Source organism: Plectropomus leopardus, chromosome 9 (genome assembly GCF_026936395.1).
Source record: "Plectropomus leopardus strain MGB_pleo_1.0 chromosome 9, ASM2693639v1, whole genome shotgun sequence".
Classification (NCBI taxonomy): domain Eukaryota; kingdom Metazoa; phylum Chordata; class Actinopteri; order Perciformes; family Serranidae; genus Plectropomus; species Plectropomus leopardus.
In genome coordinates this window covers 33499574-33523053 of record NC_142184.1, presented here as the reverse complement: position 1 = coordinate 33523053, position 23480 = coordinate 33499574, and the positions used below count along the sequence as shown (strand labels likewise).

The window sequence follows — 23480 nt, the reverse complement described above, 5'->3', positions numbered from 1 at the left end:
AGATACAACCTTCGTTTTTGGGGTGCCGCTCTATCCACTGAGCCACCAGGTGCCCCACAATATTGACTTTTAATTTAAAGAGAAAAAAAATCTCTCTCAGTCTTGACTTTCCTCACAGGGGAGTAGGAGCCCACTTACATCTTGTACAGTAAGCCACAGTGTCAATACTCAGCCTCCCACTTTATCCACAGCAAAGCATAACATGAACAATGAAATCCAGAACTAGGCAAAATTTGGGATTTAGGAAGTAATTGGACATTTTTGCACATAACATAACCTCATTTTCTTGCCAAAAGTTAGATGAAAAGATCAATAGCGCCCTTACACATGAGGACTCAGGTATTCATTCATTTTATCCTTTGTACGTTTTTGTGAAATTCGTATTACTGCTTAGTCTTGAAATTTTGATCAACTTTGCAATCTTATGAAAGATTATAGTTATTTAATAGGGGAGGTATCTCAAGAAGCCACCTGTGGCTTCTGACCTCTCCTGCACAGTGTTTCAACTTTTTAATTTTCTTCTTTTTCATTCCTTTCTATACATATATAAAACTTAACTAAATTACACTGAAGCAGGGTTGCACCAACAAGGATTAAAATAATCTGAGATAAATTCTAATCGGAGTTTAGCAAAACTAGGTTTTAAACTAGAATACAGATTTCAAGTTTTAACTTTCACCTGCTCTGTGTTCCTTCACAAAATGTTAGAGGAGGCAAAGGACAGATATGACCATTTTCTTCAATTTTCCCAATAAATCAAAAACTGTTAATATATAATTAGCTTCAATGTATCAGCTAATGGAACAATGTATATAAAGGGTCTTATGAACTATGAACAAGTTGCAAAACAGATTTAAATGCCTGCTCTGTATTCTTTAACAAAATGGGTGACTACAGTGTTTGCTAGCTAAAAGTCAGTTTACCTCTTGTACACACAATAAGTCTGTAGACAAATTCTAATTTCACCTCCTTTTCAAAAAAAATAGAAGACATAACAAAGACAGCAGCACAGGAAAAAAGAGACTGCCTGGCAGCAACTGGCAGGCAGCTTTAATGGAAAACGGTAGAGAAATTGAGCAGCATCATATAATTCACTGAAGTTGAAAGTTTTGGTGCAAAAGAATTAGATTTAATGTCGGTTTAGAATAAAAACTAGACATATGCATAAATACAGGTTCAAATGAAATCTTTCATAATAATTATAAGCTTATTTTAAAGTAATCTAAAGTTAAACTATGATCAATTGTGTTTAAAAGTGAATATTGTTAGTGAAGCTAGCCTAGACTTTTATAGCATCAAAATTAAATTCTCTTAAGAAAAATCAGTCTCTGAAATTGTTTCTTCTGATTTGGTGGGGAACGGACTGTGGACAGGCATTAAGTAGCCAATCTCCTTGCTGATGGTCTAATTTTCTTATATAGGTCATATGGAGGCATAAGTGTTATACTGAAGCTGTTTCATAACCAGTTAAAACTTCTTATAGCTGCCTTAAATGCCAAATGAATCCTGAGTTTAGACACAACAGACCAGTGTTTGATAGAATAGTCTATGTCTGTATTGTTCATGTCATAAAGTCACATTTGGCATCTTAATGTACTTTCTAATGCTCAAAGTGCCCGCTTGCTTCTCACTACATCTTTCTGCTCACTGTCTTCTCATCTTCCTCCTACCTTTTCTGTCCACATCCTGAGTCTACAGCTTCTGCACGTCATGAGTGTTGCACTTAAACAGCTACAGCCTCTACACTATTACTCAGTGCACTGTAAAGTGTTTTGAAATCACCTAATGATAGATGTCGTCCATTTATCTCTCCTTCATCCCTCGCTCTCTCCACTGAGCTTTGCCTACTCCTCTGGTTTGCATCAAGGCAGCGGCGGTCTGATCACTGTCCACCATACAACCCGAGAAGGCTTTGACGTCACCCAGCCAGCCCTGTTTGTGACAGCTTCAGCGTGATAAGAATAAGAAATGCATTGGCCTTAACATTTAATGTTTGGACTCATGAAGTTCTGGATTGTATCGCACATAAGTATGAAAATGGTGCGTTTAAAAGGGAAAATGTATAACTTTGAAGTGGTTTAAAATGTCCTAATGTGTCCACCTTTTCGTTCACACACCTCTTATTTGTGTGTAATAATAAGTAATTCATCATTCTGCGTCTTGTTTTTATGAGACTGTGGTCAGCCCAGCTCGTGCTAAGCCTGTGTAGATTTCACAGGCAAACAAACACAGGCAGAAACACAGAGATAAAAGACAACAAGAAACCTGTGATTATACGAAACATCAGATGTCTGCTTCGCTCCCCCACCCTCCCTGCTCTCCCTGCTCTCTCTCTCTCTCTCTCTCTCTCTCTCTCTCTCTCACACACACACACACACACACACACACACACACACACACAGACGTTTGAGTGTGTGCCAGCAGTTTCCAGAATAGATATCAAGTTGTGTCTGGATGGTTCTTCCAACTGTCATTACAAAGACTCTGTACTGTGTTTCTCTTTTTCTCTCTCCCACCAACTCACCCATCTGACCCGCTCTGTGTTTTTTCACACTCTCTTCTTGCTTTTAGACAAAGGTGAAGGGAACAACCTCAGGCCTTTTCTTTCTTTGTCATTATGTCATTTCGCTGATAATGATGTGAAGCAGCTCAGATCTTATTGTTGAGGAAATCCTCTAAAAGGTTATTTTCATGTAGTCAACAAGCACTTAGTAGATGCTTACATTTGCCTGGAAATTAGAACATCTGTACAGTGTTATGTGTCTGTCAGGTTTGAGTAAGGCAGCTAGCTTTTCATTTTGTGTTGATTTTGGTACCCCCTGTGGATAAAAGAGGTGGTGTTTCCATGACTACTGCCTCATGTCATAAAGTAGTGTTGTATCCAAACCCATATTAAAAATGCTCTCACTGACTAAAACAATGCATAGGATATTGCCAAGTTTGTGTGTTTATGCACCGCTGATACCTTGTAATTTATTAATAATTTTTACAATAGTTTACATATATATGTGTATATATATATATATTTTTTTTAAATTCTCTTTGCCCTGATCCTGCCCCTGTATCAGCAATAACCACAAAATATAACGTCAAAAATAAAAGTTTCCAAAGAAAAATCTCAATATAAATTGTTAAGCCTGATTTGGCAGTAAATCAGACTTGACGACATTAAAATCTTCTTGCTTAAGGCTCTATTTTTTTTCATATAGGTCACTTAGAGGCAAAGGTGTTAAATTCAGACTGTTTCATAACCATTTAAAACTCATTTTAGCTGCCTTAAATACCAAATGAATCTTGAGGTTTGATTATGTAACTATGATTGAGTGTGTATATATCCAAATGTGGGTACATGTCTCTTTATAGATGTGCAGGTGCACATTGGGGCCCTCTGTACTGTAGGCGTGTGTTTGTGACCTACAGTATGTGGCTCATATCTTCATGTTGCTCACTTGGCTGGCACCAACATGAGACTTGTCCCGATGCCAGGCAAACAGGTTTCCTCTGGACTCAATGTTTATGTGAAATCCTCCTCTGCACTGTTCCCAGCAGGCTCTCTATCTACAGCTGGCCCCATGGCAGTGTCAGCCTGTGATATTGCACTGTCTCTGTCCACCTTAATCAGCAACTGTAGACCTGCACTGTGCATCCAGGCACTGACAGGTACAGCAGCCTGTCTCACTGTACTCCGGTGCAGTGTGCAGGCAGCAGAGACACATAGTGATAGAGGAGGCTCACATCATGCCAAGCTCACAATATAACGACCTGTGAAGTAACTGAACTGAGTCTACAGATATTATTGAAGTCTACAAGGAAGGACAAGTGCTGCAGCGGTGGTATAATAATTGACTAAATGTGTGGTCTTTGTTGTATTTGCCAGGTAATTACGATTTGCTAGGCTAATTTGTTGAATTACTTCTTCATAGAAAATGTGGCTTTATTTATCTAAGAGTTTGAACCAGGGTGGGAAGTTAACTGTAAAGGCTCAGACACATCAAACCAACATCAAAGAACTGGCTGTGACCAAAGTCAACCGTTGCAGTTGCACATGATCATATCGCAAAGACTACAACCAACAGCCGAAGTGCATGTATGTTCTGCGTCTGCATGAGAGGAAATAAGGCTCCATTACAGCAGATTTTGGTTGTCTGTAATTATTACTCAAAAAGGGAAACCAGAAGACCGCCATGTTGCTAATTAGCAAGTGAGCACATTAACAACACAATCCAGTGCTGAAAGAATTGAAACTACCTTTATGTAACAAGTTTTTTTTAAGCTCACTCCCTCTTGACTTCATCCATTTGTGTTCCTCACTTCTGTTTCTCTTTGCATGTGCTGAGCTGAACGGCCAATCAGAGTGATTTCAGTCACCGTCAGGGTTTGCCGTCTCCAACGCCAATTCAAAGTGCTGAATTGGCGGGAAAAAATAGCCGACGTGGGCCAGCAAAGCCCGATGGGGGCCAATAATTAGGGACACAGTGTAGGGACTAGGGCGACAGATGCTCACCAACAGCCCAACACTGACTGACGGCCAACTGTTGGCTTGGTGTGTCAGGGACTTAAAATGTGAACATCCACCAGGCACTGACAAATACATGTTTAAATTCACAAGCCACTCAAAATAAATCATTATTTTATGAATGAAATCTACAAGCCGCTTTCCTATTTTATTAGTATTATGGCTGATTAAAAAAGTCATATAGCAGACTCTTAGTAGTATTGTCCAAAGAGCCTTACAGTGAAAGATTGCTGATCCTGATCTATCTTAGAAAACGTGGGAAAATGTCATCTGGAATTATATTTGTGCCTTTATTTGTATGCAGTGAGACATTTGTATTACAGTGAGAGTTTTTTTTTGCAAACACATAAATTGCAGATACATTTTTACGGCCCAAGAAGAGTGCAGAAAAAAATCAATACAAACCAACATAATGTATTTCTATGTTTGCTATTATTTACATAAGCACACAGTAATAATTCTCACTGAAGTTTCCCTCCAGCCAGCTTTATGTCATAATAAATTGTGTCGTTTTTTTTTCCTTTTTTCTTCTTTCAAAATGTCCTGTGAAAAAAAGCTTTTGAGTAGCACTAACTGCTGAAGCAAGAGCCCTGGTTTGATCTGTGTTAATATAAAGCAGACTGATGCAGGAAAAGAGTTCATCTTTTTATCTTTTGGGAAATGTGAACCTTATTCTCCAAAGCTTTTGGAATTTCACCCTCAGTGTAGGAGTGTTTTCCGGAGAGGTTAATGTTGCTATGTTGTCTGAATACATATGAGGGGAGGATTAGAAACACCTGTTGTGGACAGACCATAGACTGACAGCAGGACCCCCTGGGTCACCACTCTCCTCATAGCAACAGACACAGACCACAGCTCCCACAGGGATGTAGGAGGAGAAATTCACGTCAGGATGTCCAGTGGAATGTGTTGCGGCTGCTGCTGGTTGTCATGAAAGTTTATAAGTTTTTTTTTAACTCCCACACATAGCTACTCAGTCGCACCAAGGCTCCAGTACTGTATCAAAAAATGACACACTGTGTTCATTTTATAGCTCAACATTCATACCAAGTCTATAAAAAACAGCTTTTCTGTTACATATTTATCACTTAGCAGTAAATAATCATTCATTTGAGAGATACTCGTGCCTGATGGTCTTTAGTTGACCTCTGTGTGACCTGCATTAGTTGGTGTCCAGATTTAGCCTGTAGCTGGGGCCTCTTGTCAGCTCACTTGTTTGGGACTCCTGCAGACGGCAGAGCCTGCTGACCTGCAGGGTAGCCTTGAAATAATCCCCCTCCCACTGGATGTTGTCTCAACATTGAATGGGCTCTTGATCAAGCAGTAGCTGTCTAGTTGCAGGGGGCCAGCGTCCAGCTTATTAAACCCTTCATCCTTCATTACCTTTATGAGGCTTCTACACAAGAGGTTTGTAGAAAATGACAAATATGATAAGTTACCAAAATTTGCTAAATTGTCCACAAAAACAATAGCGAATACTTCTGCATTTTTAAGTTTCTGCACCTTATATTGCTTCACGTCTTTTGCTTGTTATCAGCCCATAAACTGGTCGTAATTAGTTGTTATCACTACCATTAAAATGCTCCAGTCAGCTATCAGCAGGCCAGAAGGTGCATATCCAACAGTGTGAATTGGTTGCAATTTAGGCCTCAATAGGGCTGTCTGTAAGCAAACTTTCCATATTTTAGATCTCGTGTGTGTGTCCCTTTTGTATCACGTTGTGTCCCCTGTCTGAATTCGTTTTAAGGGTCCGTGAGCACAGCGCAGATGGAACTTGTCAGCAGTTTGAGGAGTGTGATTCGCATTGTGGATAACTGATCTATTGATGTACTCAGAGCTGATCAGATCAGATTGATGGATGAGAGGAGGAGAGTAGAGGCGAGTTAATGGAAACTAGACCCAGCAAAATGAACAATTAAGTTTTCACTGCACCTGGTGTTCTATTGCTCAGTCTGTGCCACGAGTATGCTCTGCGCTCGAGAGCGAGAGTGTGGTGCAATGCACAACCAAATAGTGCATATATTCCAGTAGTGCACATAGTGAACAGTCCTGCTCCAAAAATAGAAAATCAATACATGGTGGCAGATGTTTTAATTGTGGCGGGCCACCTCAAATAAATGATTATTTGGGAAACCCTGAAGTTGAATTACGTACGCCAGTTTCAATAAGTCAGCATTGAGTCTTGGTTTCATATAGAACACAAACAGCATTCTCCTGGGTTAAAGTCCTGTTTTTTAATAAATATGTTTGGCACGTAACTTAAGTTACATGCCCAAGTTAACTAACGTTATGTAAGTAATGTAACTTAAGTATGTTACGTAAGTTAAAAGTTCTGTGTTTATTTGACCCAGCCATCCATTCTCCCCAACCTCTCCCTGCGTGTGTTACGCTCGTATATTATGCCACCTGTTCTCCTTTGCTCCCGTCATAATTACTACAGCCACTAGAGGTCATGGCCTAACATTAAATATCAAAAAAGGAGGAATAGGGATTTATCTTCTAAAATCTATCCTCACGGTGACAAATGACAACAGCCGTTTAATCGGCTGGTAACAGTCGAAGAATGTCCTTAGTTGTAATTTCTAAGATGTAATGTCTCACACATCAAACAGATTTTTTTTAAATGCCAAACTGAAAAATAAATTAATGATAAGAACTTGCTTTGGTGAGCTCACACCAAACAAAGATAAACAAAAGCTGCATTATAGGATGACACTATGTTTCCGAAAAGATGGCTCCAATGCAGGTTTCATCCTGCTAAACAAAACCTTCCACCAAACCATAACCATATCTCTAACTAGTGGGTGACATAATATGTACGATTTGGGACTGAAATTGAAATTATAATTTGAAAAAAATCTCAAAAAACATTAATGGATTTCTTAAATGGCATAACCAAAGCATATGAATGGTTTTTCAGATTTTTTGGCATTTCCAACAATATGTTTAATCTCTAAACCCAAGTCTAAAAATTATGGATGGGGAATCTTCATCCTTATTACTCTGATTTTAAATCTAGAGACATGTCCTTGGTATTTTTGAAGTACAGAATCCTAGTCTGTCTTCCATTGCCTCTTTATTTGCTTCTTCATGCCCATGACATTTTTGTGCTGACAGAGCACAACGAAGAACTTCAGGTTACTGTAACAGAATGAAGTAGAGCCAGACAAACCCACAAATTTGGCTCTCAAATTTCCTGCAGTTTTGCTTCCCATCCTTTAGTCTGCCTTCCCCAGGAAGCAATATGAACTTTTGATGTCTCTGTTTTTTAGGACAGAAAGAAGGCCACTGATTTCAAGAGTTTTATTTGCCAACACAAGCTTGTGAATGGGTCCTCTATTAAAGGACTTTGCAGTGCTGTTTCCTGTTTTTTGTGATCAAAATCCTGTTTCCCTCCCTCCAGCCCTGGCTGCTGCCGTTGGCCAGGAGCCTGACCACAGCCACGGTTGTGCCCATGGCAGCTGTTACCCAGCAACAGGGAACTTGCTGGTTGGACGAGAGAAGAACCTGAAGGCCTCGTCCACATGTGGGATGAGGAGAAAAGAGCCCTACTGCATTGTCAGTCATCTGCAGGTCAGTGTGTGTGTGTGTTTGTGCGTTTGAATGCATCTCGGTCTTTCTTTACATTTTGGGCTTCTTGTTGATCCCTGAAGTCCTTCCCCTTTGCCCGTGTAACCATGACCTTTTCCTTGTCATGCTGCAGGATGAAAAGAAGTGTTTTGACTGTGACTCCAGACGGCCATATGACCCAGTGTACAACACCATCAATCACCGGATAGAAAATGTTATCACCACCTTTAAACCTCACCGCAAGAAGTCCTGGTGGCAGTCTGAGAATGGTGAGAAGACTTTGTTCTTAAAATGATCGTTTTTGACTACTACCTTATCCACATCCATCTACAAGTGCGATCATCCGATTAGCGATTAGCCTACCTGTCTCACACTCATGTTTACTTGGTCCAATCAGTAAAATCCAGCTCCACAACAAAACTGCTCACACTTCCTTTAAGGCACATTTTATAAAGAGTTTCTAAAATGTATAAAAGCTTTTTTTAACCCTTAGGGTCTGCCTTAATATTACACACACTTGTGTCGCTTTGTGCACAAAATGCACTTTTCAAAATCAAGCAAAAATAATGTACATCAATAAATACACATTATTATACAGATATTATTTTACAAGCTTTCATTCTTCATTTCTTGACAATTTTGCCTGTGTTCATACATATGGCATACATTTTGGCAAGATTGTATATTTTTGTTTAATCTTGGAATTTCCAGCTCAGCTCCTACAATAAGTCCAAAATACACTGTGGAAACAAAACTGTTGCATTCACACTGTTAAGTGCAATAAATGCACCATTGAAACCCATTCAAACTGACATTTTGGATCTCACAGCCATCAAAGCATAAAAACATGCACTGTATTATTTCTGGGTGTCATTCTGGGCTTTTGCCCTTAGATTTGTCATTTTTACTATTTTCCACCTAATGACATCATTTTTTACCATATTTGGCATGTGGAGAAAATACATGCTATTTCCACTAGGTGCACTGTCACAGTCAATGTTCTGCTAATAACTGACATATCCCAGGCTGTGTTAATAAAATAAAAATCTACTTTCCATGAAGTGCATTGAAAATATATATATTATTTTTTTCATCTAAAAAAACATAGGTGCATCATGACAAAAACTTGACATTCAAAGGGTTGAAATTCTGAAGATTAATGAATATTTGATATTAATGATTAGGACTGATGTTGGTTAAAAAAATAAACTCAATAAAAATAGAAAATCATATGAATATATAATATTTTTGATGATTTTGCCTGATTTTGAAAAACGCATTTTGTGTGCAGAGCGATAGGAGTGTGTGTGATATTCAAAGGGTTAACAGTCATGATCTTTAAAGCACTAGTAAATGACATGTTAACATAATTAAAGAGCCATTAGTTACGACTTGTATCTCTTTATTGAGGGTGCCTTATTAGAAAGCGGTACTATATATTTCATGTTGCAATGGAAAAGGGCAATGCACAGAAGGATTGTGGGAAATGAAGGGGGACTGGATACACTCGAAAGCAATGGATTGTCCAGTGAGGTTTGCATTTATGCATGTCTAAACTATTCTGCGAGCATCACTGTTATATGGCAAACATATTCAACTTTATTGCCATTGCACATGGTAAGTACGACTACTATAAAACACATTCTGAAAACAACAGTAAAAGTACATATAGAGATACAAAAAAGATACACTAATAAACAGAACGAATAATATTCCAGAGGTGATAGAAAGAGGGGATGTAGCTGTGATTTGTCCAGTATAAACAGAATCTAATAAACAGTATGCACAGGAGAATGATTATGTAACATAATATGAACTTGAAGCCATCAGTCGTGCTTTAAATAAAATCCCTGTGAACTTGCAGTAGTCGCTATTTGAGATGGAAGATCCTTTCACAGACTCTCACTTTCATGACTACACATTTGCACTGAACCTTTAATTAAAGCTTAAATAATTAATAGGCTCCTAAAAGTATTAACAAACAATAAAATACAATAAAAGGGACATAAAAAGATGAGGTAGTGGATATCATGAAGCAAAAATAACTCAATCGGAAAGTAGGAAAATATTGGAAAAGGATCAAGATCCTAACAGTTGATTGAAACCACGAACAGTAAGAAACTGGTAACTTAGAGAACTTAAGAAGCAATATTTTGTTTGCACACGCACCCTGTGGCTAACGTCCTCTGACCAGCTGCAGATGGGCTTAATAACAGAGTAGGCCCTGCTCTGGATTCTCCACCGAGTGAAAGAAGGAAGATGACAGGGGGAGGAGAAAAGTAAAGGATCTGATTGCAAGAGACAAGTGAAAGTTGGGGCATTATTCAAGACTGAGAGACAGTAGTGAAGACAGTAAGGGGGACACATTTGATTGATTTTCACTCATAATGACAATGAATGACTGTGAAGCTCTGTGCTGGGGGTTGAACACAAGGCTCACTTCAGCTGTTTGTGAGCCACATTACTGTAATGGAGTGCTGTTGATGAGTGCAGCGTGCAGCGTGCAGCAGTGCCAGACCCAGAATAGAACAGAGAGAAACAGAAGAAGAAGAAGAAGGAAGTGTAGTGGTTATTTTTACTCCTGGTTGCTACTGCTTTTCCATGGCATCTTTGTGGCGTTTCCATGGCGGTGGTGGCACAGTACACGCATTTGATATGGATTACAGAGGTTTGATTGTGTGCAGTTATTAATTGGAATTCATGCATACACGCAGGCATTATAAGGCACTGTGAGTCAGTGTCGGCCAAGCAAAAAATGGAACAGGTGCTTTCTGCATGTTGTGTGTGTATTTTTCCATTCCAGTTTTGTAGGTATGACTTGCCCAACAAACCTCAGTATTAGCAAGGCTTAAATCTTTCTCTTTAAGTTGTCCTCTCCCTCTCTTTTCCCTCTGCTGTAGCTGTGTTACACCCTTCCTCCTCTTTCTTTTGCATCTTTTCCTTCCTGAACCTTGTCAACTGTTGATTTGTGGTTTATTGTAGAGGTGCTAGTGCCTGTGCGTGTGTGTGTGTGTGTGTGTGTGTGTGTGTGTGTGTGTGTGTGTGTGTGTGTGTGTGTAGCTCTGGTTTGAGAGATTGACCCATTGGCTGGCCAAACCCTTTAAAACGTGAGCCTGTTTTAGTTTAGTTTAGTTTAGCTTAGTTTAGTTGCAAAAAATCCAGATGCATAATATCTAGATTCATTTTTAAAAAATGTGTCTGGAGAGGTCAAGAAGCTATAGGCTTGTACAAACAAACACCGCCACAACTTGTAAACAACAAACAAAAGCAAACAAAACCCCCTAAATTAACATTTCACAGAAAAATTCAACCAAAGATAAATGACAACCAAGAGCAGAAAAAGTAACCACTCAGTAAACATTAATCCAACCAAAAAGTATTTAAAAGTCAATACAAAGTGCAAAGACAGAAGGATAGATAGATAGATAGATAGATAGATAGATAGATAGATAGGTAGGTAGATAGATAGATAGATAGGTAGGTAGATAGATAGATAGATAGATAGATAGATAGACAGATAGATAGACAGATAGATAGATAAAGGGATAGATAGATATGATACCTCCTGCATTTCTTCTTTGCTTGGGCTTTCACTGACATGCCTCAGGAGAGTGCTGTGTGCCACTCACACTGTCATTAGCTGTGAGTTATATATGTTAAAAAGGTGATTTCCTTTTGACTCCGAGTAAGAGTCAAAAGAAATTCCCCGTCTTTCACGTGTGTATGAAAGAGCTGCACTGTGATTTGCCTCCAGATCAACAGTTTAAACATGCAGTTGTAAAGTACAAAATTCACATGGTGCCTCTGTTATGTGTGAGTATGCAGGGATCGGAACGTCCTCCTGGCTTTGTGCTGCAATGTAATATAAAACAACGAGAACAAGAGTGAGAGTGGTCTTTCAGAATATTTGGTGCTCTACAACTCAGGAAGTGTGTGGGCTTTTCCGACACGCTCTCTACATTTGTCCTGCCAAGACTGAGTGCCTTTTCCTGTCAAGATGCCATTCCCTGAGCCAAAATCACTGTTGCTACTTCACTTACTGCAGCTGGCTTATTCCCAGTCATCCGTCTGTTAGAAATAGATGATGCAGATGGAAAACGGATGCTTTATGAGTTATTAATACAATGAAAGTGACTTGGCTTAAGGTGAACATGACATGTCTCTCTCTGTCACTTTCTCTCCCAGGAAAAGAGGAAGTCTTTGTCCAGCTGGATCTGGAGGCAGAGTTTCATTTCACTCACCTGGTCATGACATTCAAGGTAGAATAAAAGCTCTTGTCATCGGTTTGTTGACCTGTATCACCAAGTAGCTAAAAAAGTGACTTACAGCTTCATTTATTGTGCTCTACTGGATTGTTCTACTTAACAGAATGCACTTTTGGCGACAATACTCTTCTCTTGCAGACCTTCCGTCCGGCAGCCATGGTGATTGAACGCTCCGCAGATTTTGGTCGCACCTGGCAGGTCTACCGCTACTTTTCCCATGACTGCGCTTCCAATTTTCCCAGAGTCTCCCAGGGTCCTTTGCGTAACATTAATGATGTCATCTGTGAGTCACGCTACTCTGACATTGAGCCGTCAACAGAGGGAGAGGTGAGTGGTTAGTTAAAGGACTGGGACAGCTCAAATGATTTGCTCTTGATGGACACTAAACTTATTTTGTGTTAATGAATAAAAAAATTGAAATTTGACATAGAAGGTTTATTGTTTTACATTAATATTGTACAAGACACAAACCAGTACAAATGAATGCACGTACACATATATAATGTATAATAATAGTAATGATGTATCGCATAAATTAATTAAGAAAAAACAGTTAAATAAAAAAGTGTATTGATTAAAAATATAGAAAACATGAAAAAAAGGAAATTGATGATGGATGCCATCTTAACTCTTTCAGAATATTTCAATTAATTTAAGTTATCTATAAAAGGTTGCCATATTTTGTAAAATGGCTCTTATTTGGGGTTTTTTCAGAGGTAATTACATTTCCTCGTGTTTTATTCCATCATTCATTAGATTTTAATATGGATGTGCAGTAAACTGTTTTCAATTGAGTAAGATCAACCAGTGTGCCAGAACACTGACAAATGATACCATAATGTGTTCCACAATTATTTTCCTATTTTAGACTCTGTACCTCCTGGAGCTGCCATCAGAGGCTCTAAGTCAATAGGTCTTTGTATATTTCTTGATAAGGTCTGAGAAATATTGCTCCATTAGTTAAATTTGCTCAGACAACTCCAGAATAGATTTGTTAACAATTCTGGTGCAAGCCCACAGCGATCATATGAGGGATCTACTTCTGGAACTATCCTGTTGAGGTTTTGATTAGACCAGTATAAGCCATGTATTAGCATAAATTTCAGGTGGTTCCGCCTGTGCACGCTGAAGATTTATGAATCTGTTCTGGAGCTGTCTCCCAGTGGTCTTCTGTAATCTCTTTACCCAGTTTATCCTGCCAAGCTGATCTCAAGTGTCCATATTTTTTAAACTGAGATCGTTTCTCATATATATTTGATATGCCTCCTTTACTATGAGGATCTCCCAAAGTGCCCATTCCATTACCAAAGTGTCAATTTTTCTGGTTGCTGTGACCACAGACATGACCTGACATGAAAAAATAGATCCACATTTTGAGAAATACCCTTATGTGCTTTTTTTGCTGAGAATTAGATAACACCTTTCTAAGTTTAGCTGAACAGCCAAAAACAAAGACTAGACTACTTTTTGAAGTTCTTTTCGAACATATGTTATGCGTACGAGATATAACATTTTGATAAGGGAAATTCAGAGGTGTTGATAGACAAATTTTGCAGTTGCTGTCCCTGCTGTTTCCAGTCTTTATGCTAAGCTATGCTAACTGTCTCCAAGTTATTTCTTTTTTTATCATACAGACACAAGAGTGGTTTCAATCACCTCAATTCTTAGCAAGAAAGCAAATAAGACCAGTCACACTATAATTTTTGAACCATAAGTAGCATGTGAAATGATCAGTTTCCTAATCAATCTTTGTCCCAAAGAGAATTTAATTTCAAAATCCTGAATTTAAAGGGATGTTTGGCAAAAAGCGAAAAAACAGAGAGGACAAAGAACCCGAGCTTTTGAAAAGCACAGCACAAATCTATGATGCACACACTGAACGCTGCTCAGACATGCAGACCACAGAGTGCAAAGTCTGATTCAGACTCATGCTGCATTTCTCACTGCTTGTTGCATTATTATTTTAAGTCTCAGATAGTTTAAATATGTGATGTGAGTAATAATATAATATGTATATCCTGGCCTAGGTCATCTACAGAGTGTTGGATCCAGCCATCAGGATTGAGGATCCATACAGCCCCAGCATCCAGAGTATGTCACGCTGATGTTTTTAACAGCAGATTGATGGTGTAAAATATTACAGGGAGGAAGAAAATAATTTAAAAAAAGATACAGAAAATAGAAACTAAAAATCACTTACATGTTTTAGTTTGTCCATGTTTTTGGGTTAATGTTGCTTTATAGGCAGAAGGCTCTTTGATGTAAGGAGCTATAAGAGCTCTACAACCAGTTAAAGTAGAGCATATGTTGTAAAAAAAATACGCTTTTATTACAAACATATTATTGCATGCATCATACTAAAGTGCACTTAGAAAAGTGCCGCTCTCTGCTGTTTGGGGACATGTGGGGGAGGAACAGGGAGTGCAGGGCAGACTGTGTGTTCAGTTTGTATGCATGACAGTAGTGGAATGAATGGGAGACAATATGCAGGTTACATTATCATTGTGAAACCAGAGTAGACACACTATATGAAGACAAGTCTAGGATACAATGTCTAATAAAACCCTCTCCCTAAAGAGACTCTTGACTCCATTACAGTCAAGATGGCAGCAAAGATTTAAAAAAGATTTATTCATCTTGTATCAGGTCAACTTTAATGACTTAAATCATATCGGGTGTGGAGTTAATGTGTAATGATATCTGAATGAAAATGGGTTCTATGGGAACCCACGAATCCCCCCTAAACTTTAGAAGGCTTGTTCCTAATAAATTTGGTGCAGAATCAGAATTTTAGTTTGAATTTAATCATTAAGTTTAACAAATTATTCTGCAGAGTGCTATCCTTTCCCTTTGACACATTTGTCACGATAAATCAAACTCTAGCCGACACAGTGAGCTCTTGTTATCCAGCTGTGACACATTAGGGACTGTAACAGCCCCTCTGTCTCTGTGGGGTGTGAAACATGGCCCTGCTGTGCAGGAGACATGGAGAGATGTGAAAAGCAGCTGTTTCTCTCCCACACAGCCTCACTGTCCAAGCCCTCATGTTTAGACTGGCAGGACATGAGAGCTTTTCCCAGAAACCCGAGATTGGTTTCCAATGCAGCAGCAGCAGAGGTTGTCATGTTCTGATGTTAAATTTCTCACTGCAAACGGCCCACGTGAAGACCCCTGACCCTCTCACAGCTGAGCAATCCATATTATCTGTCTGCTGTTGTCAAGACAATGAATCAAAATCCAAAGTTATTCCTGTTGGGTAGTTTTTTTTTATTTGTTTCTGCATCACTTGTGTGAGAAACTTTTTGCCATAAGTTATTTTTATTATTTATATTCTGCTTCTTTGACTGAGGGACCTTCACCCAAATCACAGCACTGTTTTCACCCACAGGGATGGATTACTGAATGGGCCAAGGGGGTCACAACCCGAGGGCTCAAAGTGTCAGGGACCTACGCTGGTCTTTACCTGCAAAATGACACTCAAATTAGCACTCGCCCAGCAGCAAGGCTACAATAGACAAAAACATGCAAAGGAACTGCAAAGAAACACAAAGCCTACAAAAAGTAGCAAAACAACCACTGACAGAAAATGACCAAAAACTACACAAACTTACCTGAAACAGAACAACAAACATTAAACAATAAAAAAGAGCCACAAAAGAACCACAAAAAAGTCACAAAATTACCTCATAGACCCCTAAAGCAATCACAAAGAGACTCAACATTATATCAAAGATACACAAAACAGCTCAAGGAGACAAAAAAAACAAACACTTATCAACCACAAAAAGATACAGAATTACCCTAAAGACACACAAGAGTACCATGAAAGACAAATTTACCTTAAAAGACACACAATTACCTCAGGGAGACACAAAACAGCCACAAAGAGAAAAAATGTGCCCATGTTTAACCATCTATAAACTAAAGCATTTGACTTGTAGAGGTTTTTGGGATAATACACAGCTTGGGGGAAGCGTGTAAAGGAGGCTCCGTTGCGAACAAAAAGTCCTAAATATTCATCTTCTGTCTGACTAATTCTCTGTGTTACAACAAAGTGGGAAGAAGTGACTTGCTGCATTCTTTGTAACTTAGTCACAACATTTCCGAAGTATTATAAAGTAAATCAGCTAGTCATCCAGTGATAGTTGTGTGTACATGCATGGGAACACTGCAAACGGAAAAGTCTAATATCTAATGTTGCCAAGAAACAGACAGTGTCTCGGTGCAGTGGAGCTGGAGGGATTAGCTCTCGTCTGTCAGAGAGGGATTCTGTTACTGCAGATAAAGTCTGTGGGGTAGGGTCAGAATTTGGACCCAAATAAAGCCTACCATGAAACATTTCATCCATCTCATTGTAGCACCACTGCTTCAACTCCAGCAGGATTTAAAATGACAGGAAACTCAGGAAGTGGAAAGGTTTTTAAATGCTGGTCATGACCGAGGCATTTCCTTTTTTTTCTGACGAGGAACAGTTTGTAAAGAGGGCACTGTGCAGGCTGTAGCTGACATGATGCTAAAATTATAGATGTTTATAATCCTACTAATTACATTTATCATTTTGGTAATGATGATGATAAATTCATTTTAAAATTACCTCATTTTCTGCCTCATTTACTCATCAAAAGTGTTGTATGTGGAGTTATTTTTATTTCTACTATATGAGAACCAGCGTTTTTGTAATTTCAGTAATAGCTAGAATAAAAAGTTATATTTGATATTTATATTTTATATATTATATTTGTATATTATATGTGGCCAGTCAGAAGCCTATCAAGAGTCAAAGAGGAAATAGGCCTGGCCTTTATTTGCAATATGTCATGCAAATTAACACTTACTGGCCAGCAAGAAGGACACAAAAAGACCACAAAGAGATGTGAAGAAACTGAGAAGCGACACAAAATACGAACAAATTGTAGCATACAAACCACAGATAGAAATTGTCCAAAAAAGACACAATATCACCTGAAAGAGACACAAAAATACCACAAAGAGCCAAAAGATTCCCATAAAAAGACATAAAACAGCCACAAAAACACAGACTCTGAGTTTGCCGCTGTTTGTTGTTTTGTATCTCTTCATGGTTGTTTTGTGTCTCTGAGGCTGAGGCTTGTGTCTCTGAGGTCAGTAGCTAATGTTTCCTCTGCTGCTGGGAAAGTAGCCCCTCGGAAAGAGGAACATTGCCAGTGATTGTGTATAACAAAGAAGGAAAAGGTGTGTGTGCCTTTGTGAAAATGTGCTTAAAGTGTGTTGCTATGCTTGTATTTGCATCAGTTTGTATTTGCGTGTGTGTGTGTGGGTGGGTGCGTGCGGACTGTGTAGATGTCGACAGGTGAGCAGCTGGACTGTATCAGCTGCTCTGACCACAGCTTTTGCAGCAGATTGATAGTGTTTAAAGACAGACAAATCTCCCTGGAAAGGAGTTTCTTTCAAGAGAAACTCCAAATAAATAATTTGAAATGATAAAGAGGCAGGATGTTTATTTAATCATTTTAACATCACATTTGTCTATTGATGGTCATTTTCGGATTATTCCTCTCCTGGAAATGAATGTGGGAAAAAAGGAAATTAACACGAAAGTTACTACTGACGTTTGGTGTCTTGCTTTAGCAATCCCATATTTTCAGTTATATTCAGAGACTATTCAGTTCAGTTACAGACACCTACGTCAAGGAATTGACTATTTATAGCAATTGGTTATACAGTAAGATTCAGCAGATAAGGTTTTGCTTTTTGTGGGAACTCTCAAAATATTCAAACAGCAACAAGGACTCAGCTGAAGAGCCAATCAAACACATAAATCAACACTGCATTTTTAGCAAAGACCAGTATCAAAAAAACTGTCACTTAAGGAAGAGATTTTGATGGTGGAGGAAATCGCTGCTGCAAACAGTGTTGAAGGTATATGTGGAGCAATGGTGAAGGGTCAGGTTATAATAACTGTGCTGCACACAGATACGGATGCTGAATGAGCCAGTGATTGCAAAGCTTGAATGAAACAACAGATGCCAGTCAGCTTATGCAAGTAAAATGAGAAAAAAAGAACACCCAATAATAAATTTCCTCATCAGGTTCATGTTACATTGTTGTGATGTTGCAGTTTTGGTTTGCAATTTGTAGTACAGAGATGTACCTACCAAATGTAGGTACATCCAGACAAAGGCAAAAAAAAAACCTCATTGCAGGGCACAGAGGAGGTCCGCACACTGTGAGTGTCCAAATAAATTGTTTATCTTTTTCTTTTTTGAATATTTTGAAAATAGAAGAATATGAAGAAACCATTCCTTCTTTGTGCCTTGCAAGTTGTAGCCATGCTAGCAGCATGGTGCTACTTCAGTCCGAACTGTAATATCTCAATACCTGTTAAACAGATTGCCATGAAATTTGGTATAGATATTTAAGGTCCCTGGAGGGTGACTCATAGATATTGGTGATCCTCTTAACTTTTTATCTAGCACCACCATCAGGTCAAAATTAGTCTTATTTAAGCATTTGCGAAACTACTGGCATTGCCATTACCCTTAGCTGTACTTTGTCAAGTGAAAATGATCAAATATCAGCATTCTAACACGCTAAACTAAGATGGTGAACATGGTCAACATTATTAGTATTATATATGTCAGCATTTAGCTTACAGCATTACTGCACCTACATGCAGCCTCACAGAGCGTGGTTGAAAAGTAGTTCATGTTTTTTTAAGTTTCTCTACAAGCCCATATGCACATTGAAAGTTATTGGTCATAGTAATCACTCGTCCTGTCTTTACTGCTCATAGATGAATCCCACTCTAAAGAGACTCCAATGTAAGAGATGGAGGACAAATGCAAAATACTTTACAAAGTTCAGATGAAGCTAATTCGGTGAGAAGCTTCACCAATCTGAGTCAATTTAAGTGGGAATCTTCAAAGATTAAAGGCAATTTAGTACTTTGCTTTGCCACACACTCAGGTCTGTCATGTTCCACCAGCCTTGACTTCCTCTTGTTAGTGCAAAGGGGTTTTTTTAAGCTTTTAACCCATTCTTTAGCTGCCATCCTTTATCTGTAACCTCACCAACGTGTGTATTGCCAGCTGAGCCTTCAGACCTTCACCAGACTTCAGCCTTATTGTGAATAAATACCTGCTTCTCTCCTACTCATACTCCTCATGTCCTCTCCCCAACAGACCAGCTAAAGATCACCAACTTGAGAGTGAACTTCACCAAGCTTCACACACTGGGAGACAACCTGCTGGACCCCAGAGCTGAAATCAAAGAAAAGTACTACTACGCCATTTACGAGCTTGTTGTACGCGGAAACTGTTTTTGCTACGGCCACGCTTCAGAGTGCGCCCCCATCGAAGGCATCAGGGATGATATAGAAGGAATGGTGAGTGACAAGGCTTCAGTTACACCGCAGACTTTTAATTTGCAGTTTTTCTTTAGTTTTCCTCCTGTAATTTACTGTCAGGATTTCAAAGTGGTTTATTCTCCATCTCATGCAGATTGCTTTAATCCCCCCCCCTCACATCTTCTTTTAAGGTTCACGGCAGGTGTGTGTGTAACCACAACACCAAAGGTTTGAACTGTGAGCAATGTGATGACTTCTACAACGACCTGCCCTGGAGACCAGCTGAAGGACGCAACACCCACGCCTGCAAGAGTGAGTACACAGAAGGGAGGAAATGGGACATTAAAGGAATGCTTCACCCTTAAATGGTCATTTTTATATCAATTACTCATCCCTTGTTATGTAGAATTTGTGAGGAAAACATTCTTTTTCTTGCATGCCTTGTGGGGTTGCAGCAATATACCTGTTTTAAGGTATACCATGATATAAATGTTGACAGTTATCATATTGTGTACATTTGCTCATCTATGATATTGCAGTCCTAGTGCCTTGACAGTGAACAAAGAATTCAACAAAAGAGAAAATTCTGGATGCATTAAAGTCATAGGTGTCTGCGTTTAACATCAGCAAATCTATATCAAACATCCCTTTACAAACTCTCACACAACTCGGGCAGTATAAACTGTCACTCTGTATCTGCCCGGGAACAGTAAACACTTGAAAGTAAAAAACAGAATGAAAGAGAGTCAGCAATGACTGATTCATTTGAAACAAATGTCTTTTTTCTAGAATGTAACTGTAACAGCCATTCGAGCTCGTGCCACTTTGACATGGCGGTGTATATGGCCATGGGAAACGTCAGCGGAGGAGTGTGTGACGACTGTCAGCACAACACCATGGGACGCAACTGTGAGATGTGCAAACCTTTCTACTACAAAGACCCTTTTAAAGATATCAGAGACCCACGAGTCTGCATCGGTGAGTGTTTGTGCACTTTGGTTTTTGTACAGATTGAACAAACAAGATACAGGATGTTATGAGCTTTAGAGGTGCCTGGAGGTGGATGTTTCTTATGGGAATGATTTCAATCTTTCAAACTTTTCAGCAGAAAGCAAATGAGCATATTTTCTAAAAAGCGAAGCCACTCCTTCAAAGTTATATTTGTACTGTTGCACCATTAAGTGACATGCCATCACATTGTAAAGAACTGCAAGAGGCTCATTTACGTACCGTGAATTTGGCTGCATCTGCATTCTGAATTTTAAGACAAGGTTTTACCCTGAAGCCACGCCTACCAAACTCTTGCAATCAGTTAAGAAAAATGAGGAATATTGGGAAACAATCTGATAACATTTTTCGACTTATTGATACTTTATGTAGTAAAATTAGTCAGGTTTCCATCCAAATGCAGCACAAACTAAAACTGAATTTTCTGAAAATCTGCAGTACTGCGGGGGCATTAGAGCTCAGGCATAGTTTAGTTAAACTTTTCATGCAATTTAACTTGTCATTTAAACTCACTGGAGCCTGTTTGTCCCATAGCTTGTGACTGTGACCCAGATGGTTCTCAGAACGGCGGGATGTGTGATAGCCACACTGACCCATCCCTCGGCATGGTGGGAGGTCAATGCCGCTGTAAGGCCAATGTCGAGGGGCCACGCTGCGACAAGTGTAAGACCGGCTTCTTTGGTCTGAGCGCTGAAAACCCTCAGGGCTGCCAACGTGAGTACAGTCTCTTATAATTCACATAAACATAGCAATGTAAGAATGAACCAGATTGTACTCTGGGTCATTCTAACATTTGCCTATTGCATAGAAATGAATCTACAAATCAGATCATGTAGAAATTGATTTAGAAGTTTGCTTGACATTGGTGGCAGGTCGTTTTTCACTTGAAAACCTGTTTTTCAATGTTCTGCAGTGACTAGTTATCTACCTGTAAAAAGGTAAGGTCTCAGTTTTTCCCTCTGCCCTGTGCCATCAGCTTGCCGGTGTGACCACAGGGGAACAGTGTCAGGTAGCTCCCAGTGTGACCCTGTCAGTGGAGACTGCTTCTGCAAGCGTCTTGTCACTGGACGCAGCTGTGACCAGTGTTTGGTAAGAAGGGCCTTTTTTTTTTTTTCTTTTTTTTTTTTTTAGTGAGTTCAAAAACAATAGCAAAACATACACAAACACATAGGCAATGCAAAACATGGGGGTAAATGGAGACAGAATTTTTGACAAGACAGGCTGAAATGGGACAAATAAACAAACAAAAAACAACAACCAACATGCAAAGAAATGATCAGGCATGATGGTAATCTTACTGTTGTTGATATGCAATCCGGCTATTTTACTCTTATTGAGGTCATTCGTGTGTATGTTTAGGTGCATGTGTGTTTGCAGCTGAAAAAGAAGAGAGAAGATGGACTGAGCAAATAATACTTAGAGGACAAAAATAATGGATATAAAAAATGATAAAAGATATATATATATATATATATATATATATATATATATATATATATATACATACATAATAATGGATATAATCTAATTATACCAAAAAGATATTAATATTATTATTGTTATTAATAATAATTATAATGATAGTTAAATTAAAAAAAATACTGGCTGCCTTAGTCATCCTCTGCGGTCCTGTGGTGTACTTAAGCTTAGGCAGAGGTCAGTTGGGCTTGGCCTGCTAGTTCTCCCATTTTACTCATTTTCTTTTGCTGCCCCGGGAGTTGCACCCTGTTTTACATTGAATTTGTGAAAAGAAGGGCACAACTTTTGTATTCTGGCTTGAATGGAAAATCTCAGATATCTTTATCTGTCATTTCCTCGTTGTCTTTCTCTCCTCACCACTTACTCTCTGCTTCTGTCAGTGAGGCCTGCTGGTGGTAATGGTCCTGTGTTTGACACAAAACATGATACATTTCCATTTTCAACATAATCTAGATCCCATACATTTAACTCCAGTACACATCACCTTTCTTTTTTTCCTTGTCATTTCTAAACCAGTGCTGCTGATTTGGCCGAGATCTTTGGTTGCTGATCAGCGTCCTGTTATAATTTAACCTCTTGTCCCAAACCTACCCAGCTAGGAATAGTATAAGCAGGAATGTGAGCTCCTGCTTGGGCCCTGTGTCTAAATTTAGCCCAGGGATTTGAGGCTTGTCCGGTCGGTGCGGGTTACAGCAGGCCTAAAATGGTCAGGGCTTGGACCTGGTCCGAAAGTGGATTCTGTCTTAATAACCCTGGGAAGCCTTATTTTAGTAGCAAAAGTGTGATGTCAATATTGGACAGATTTTTTTTTTAAAAATCATCCAGAATATAAAAATTGCCTTACTGTCACATGGTCAAAGCATATTTAAAACAAACGTAAATATAATAAAAGTAAAACTATCTTACGCATAAAAGAAGCTGCCTCGATAAAGAGCAAAAGCTGATGTCATTACTGCCTCTGACTTTCTCTTATTAGCTTTCCAAATAGCTGTCCAAGTCCAGCTACAGGATGGATGGATGATTAGATTCTGTCCACAAACTTTGTGGACAGAATCTAATTATACTGTATTTTTGCAAATACAGTATAAAAGTAACCAGCTTTTTATAAGGGAGAAACCACAAAATGTAGTACAAACCCATCAGCCAAAACATACTCGAGAAAGAAAGGGAAATTGCTGACTGCAAAAGATCCAGTATTCACACTGTCAAGTCAGCTCTTTTAGAAAGAGAAGAACATCTCACAATGCCAGTTGAAAGGAACAGGACTGTAATAGTTTGCCCCAAAGCTATGAATGTTTGGTTTACTGGATTAGAGAGC

At 39.0% G+C, this 23480-nt stretch overlaps 1 protein-coding gene across 2 annotated transcripts in view; it reads left to right on the top strand.

Annotated features, from left to right (window-relative positions):
• Positions 1-23480, top strand: part of lamb2 (laminin, beta 2 (laminin S)) — a 61443-nt gene that overhangs the window by 15528 nt on the left and 22435 nt on the right. For both annotated transcript variants that reach the window (XM_088082581.1, XM_042491459.2), the window contains exons 3-12: positions 7920-8089; positions 8220-8355; positions 12272-12345; positions 12490-12678; positions 14379-14442; positions 19512-19714; positions 19867-19987; positions 20465-20653; positions 21218-21397; positions 21660-21772. In XM_088082581.1, coding sequence (XP_087938707.1) covers positions 7920-8089; positions 8220-8355; positions 12272-12345; positions 12490-12678; positions 14379-14442; positions 19512-19714; positions 19867-19987; positions 20465-20653; positions 21218-21397; positions 21660-21772 — 1439 coding nt within the window. The remainder of the gene's footprint in view (positions 1-7919; positions 8090-8219; positions 8356-12271; positions 12346-12489; positions 12679-14378; positions 14443-19511; positions 19715-19866; positions 19988-20464; positions 20654-21217; positions 21398-21659; positions 21773-23480) is intronic.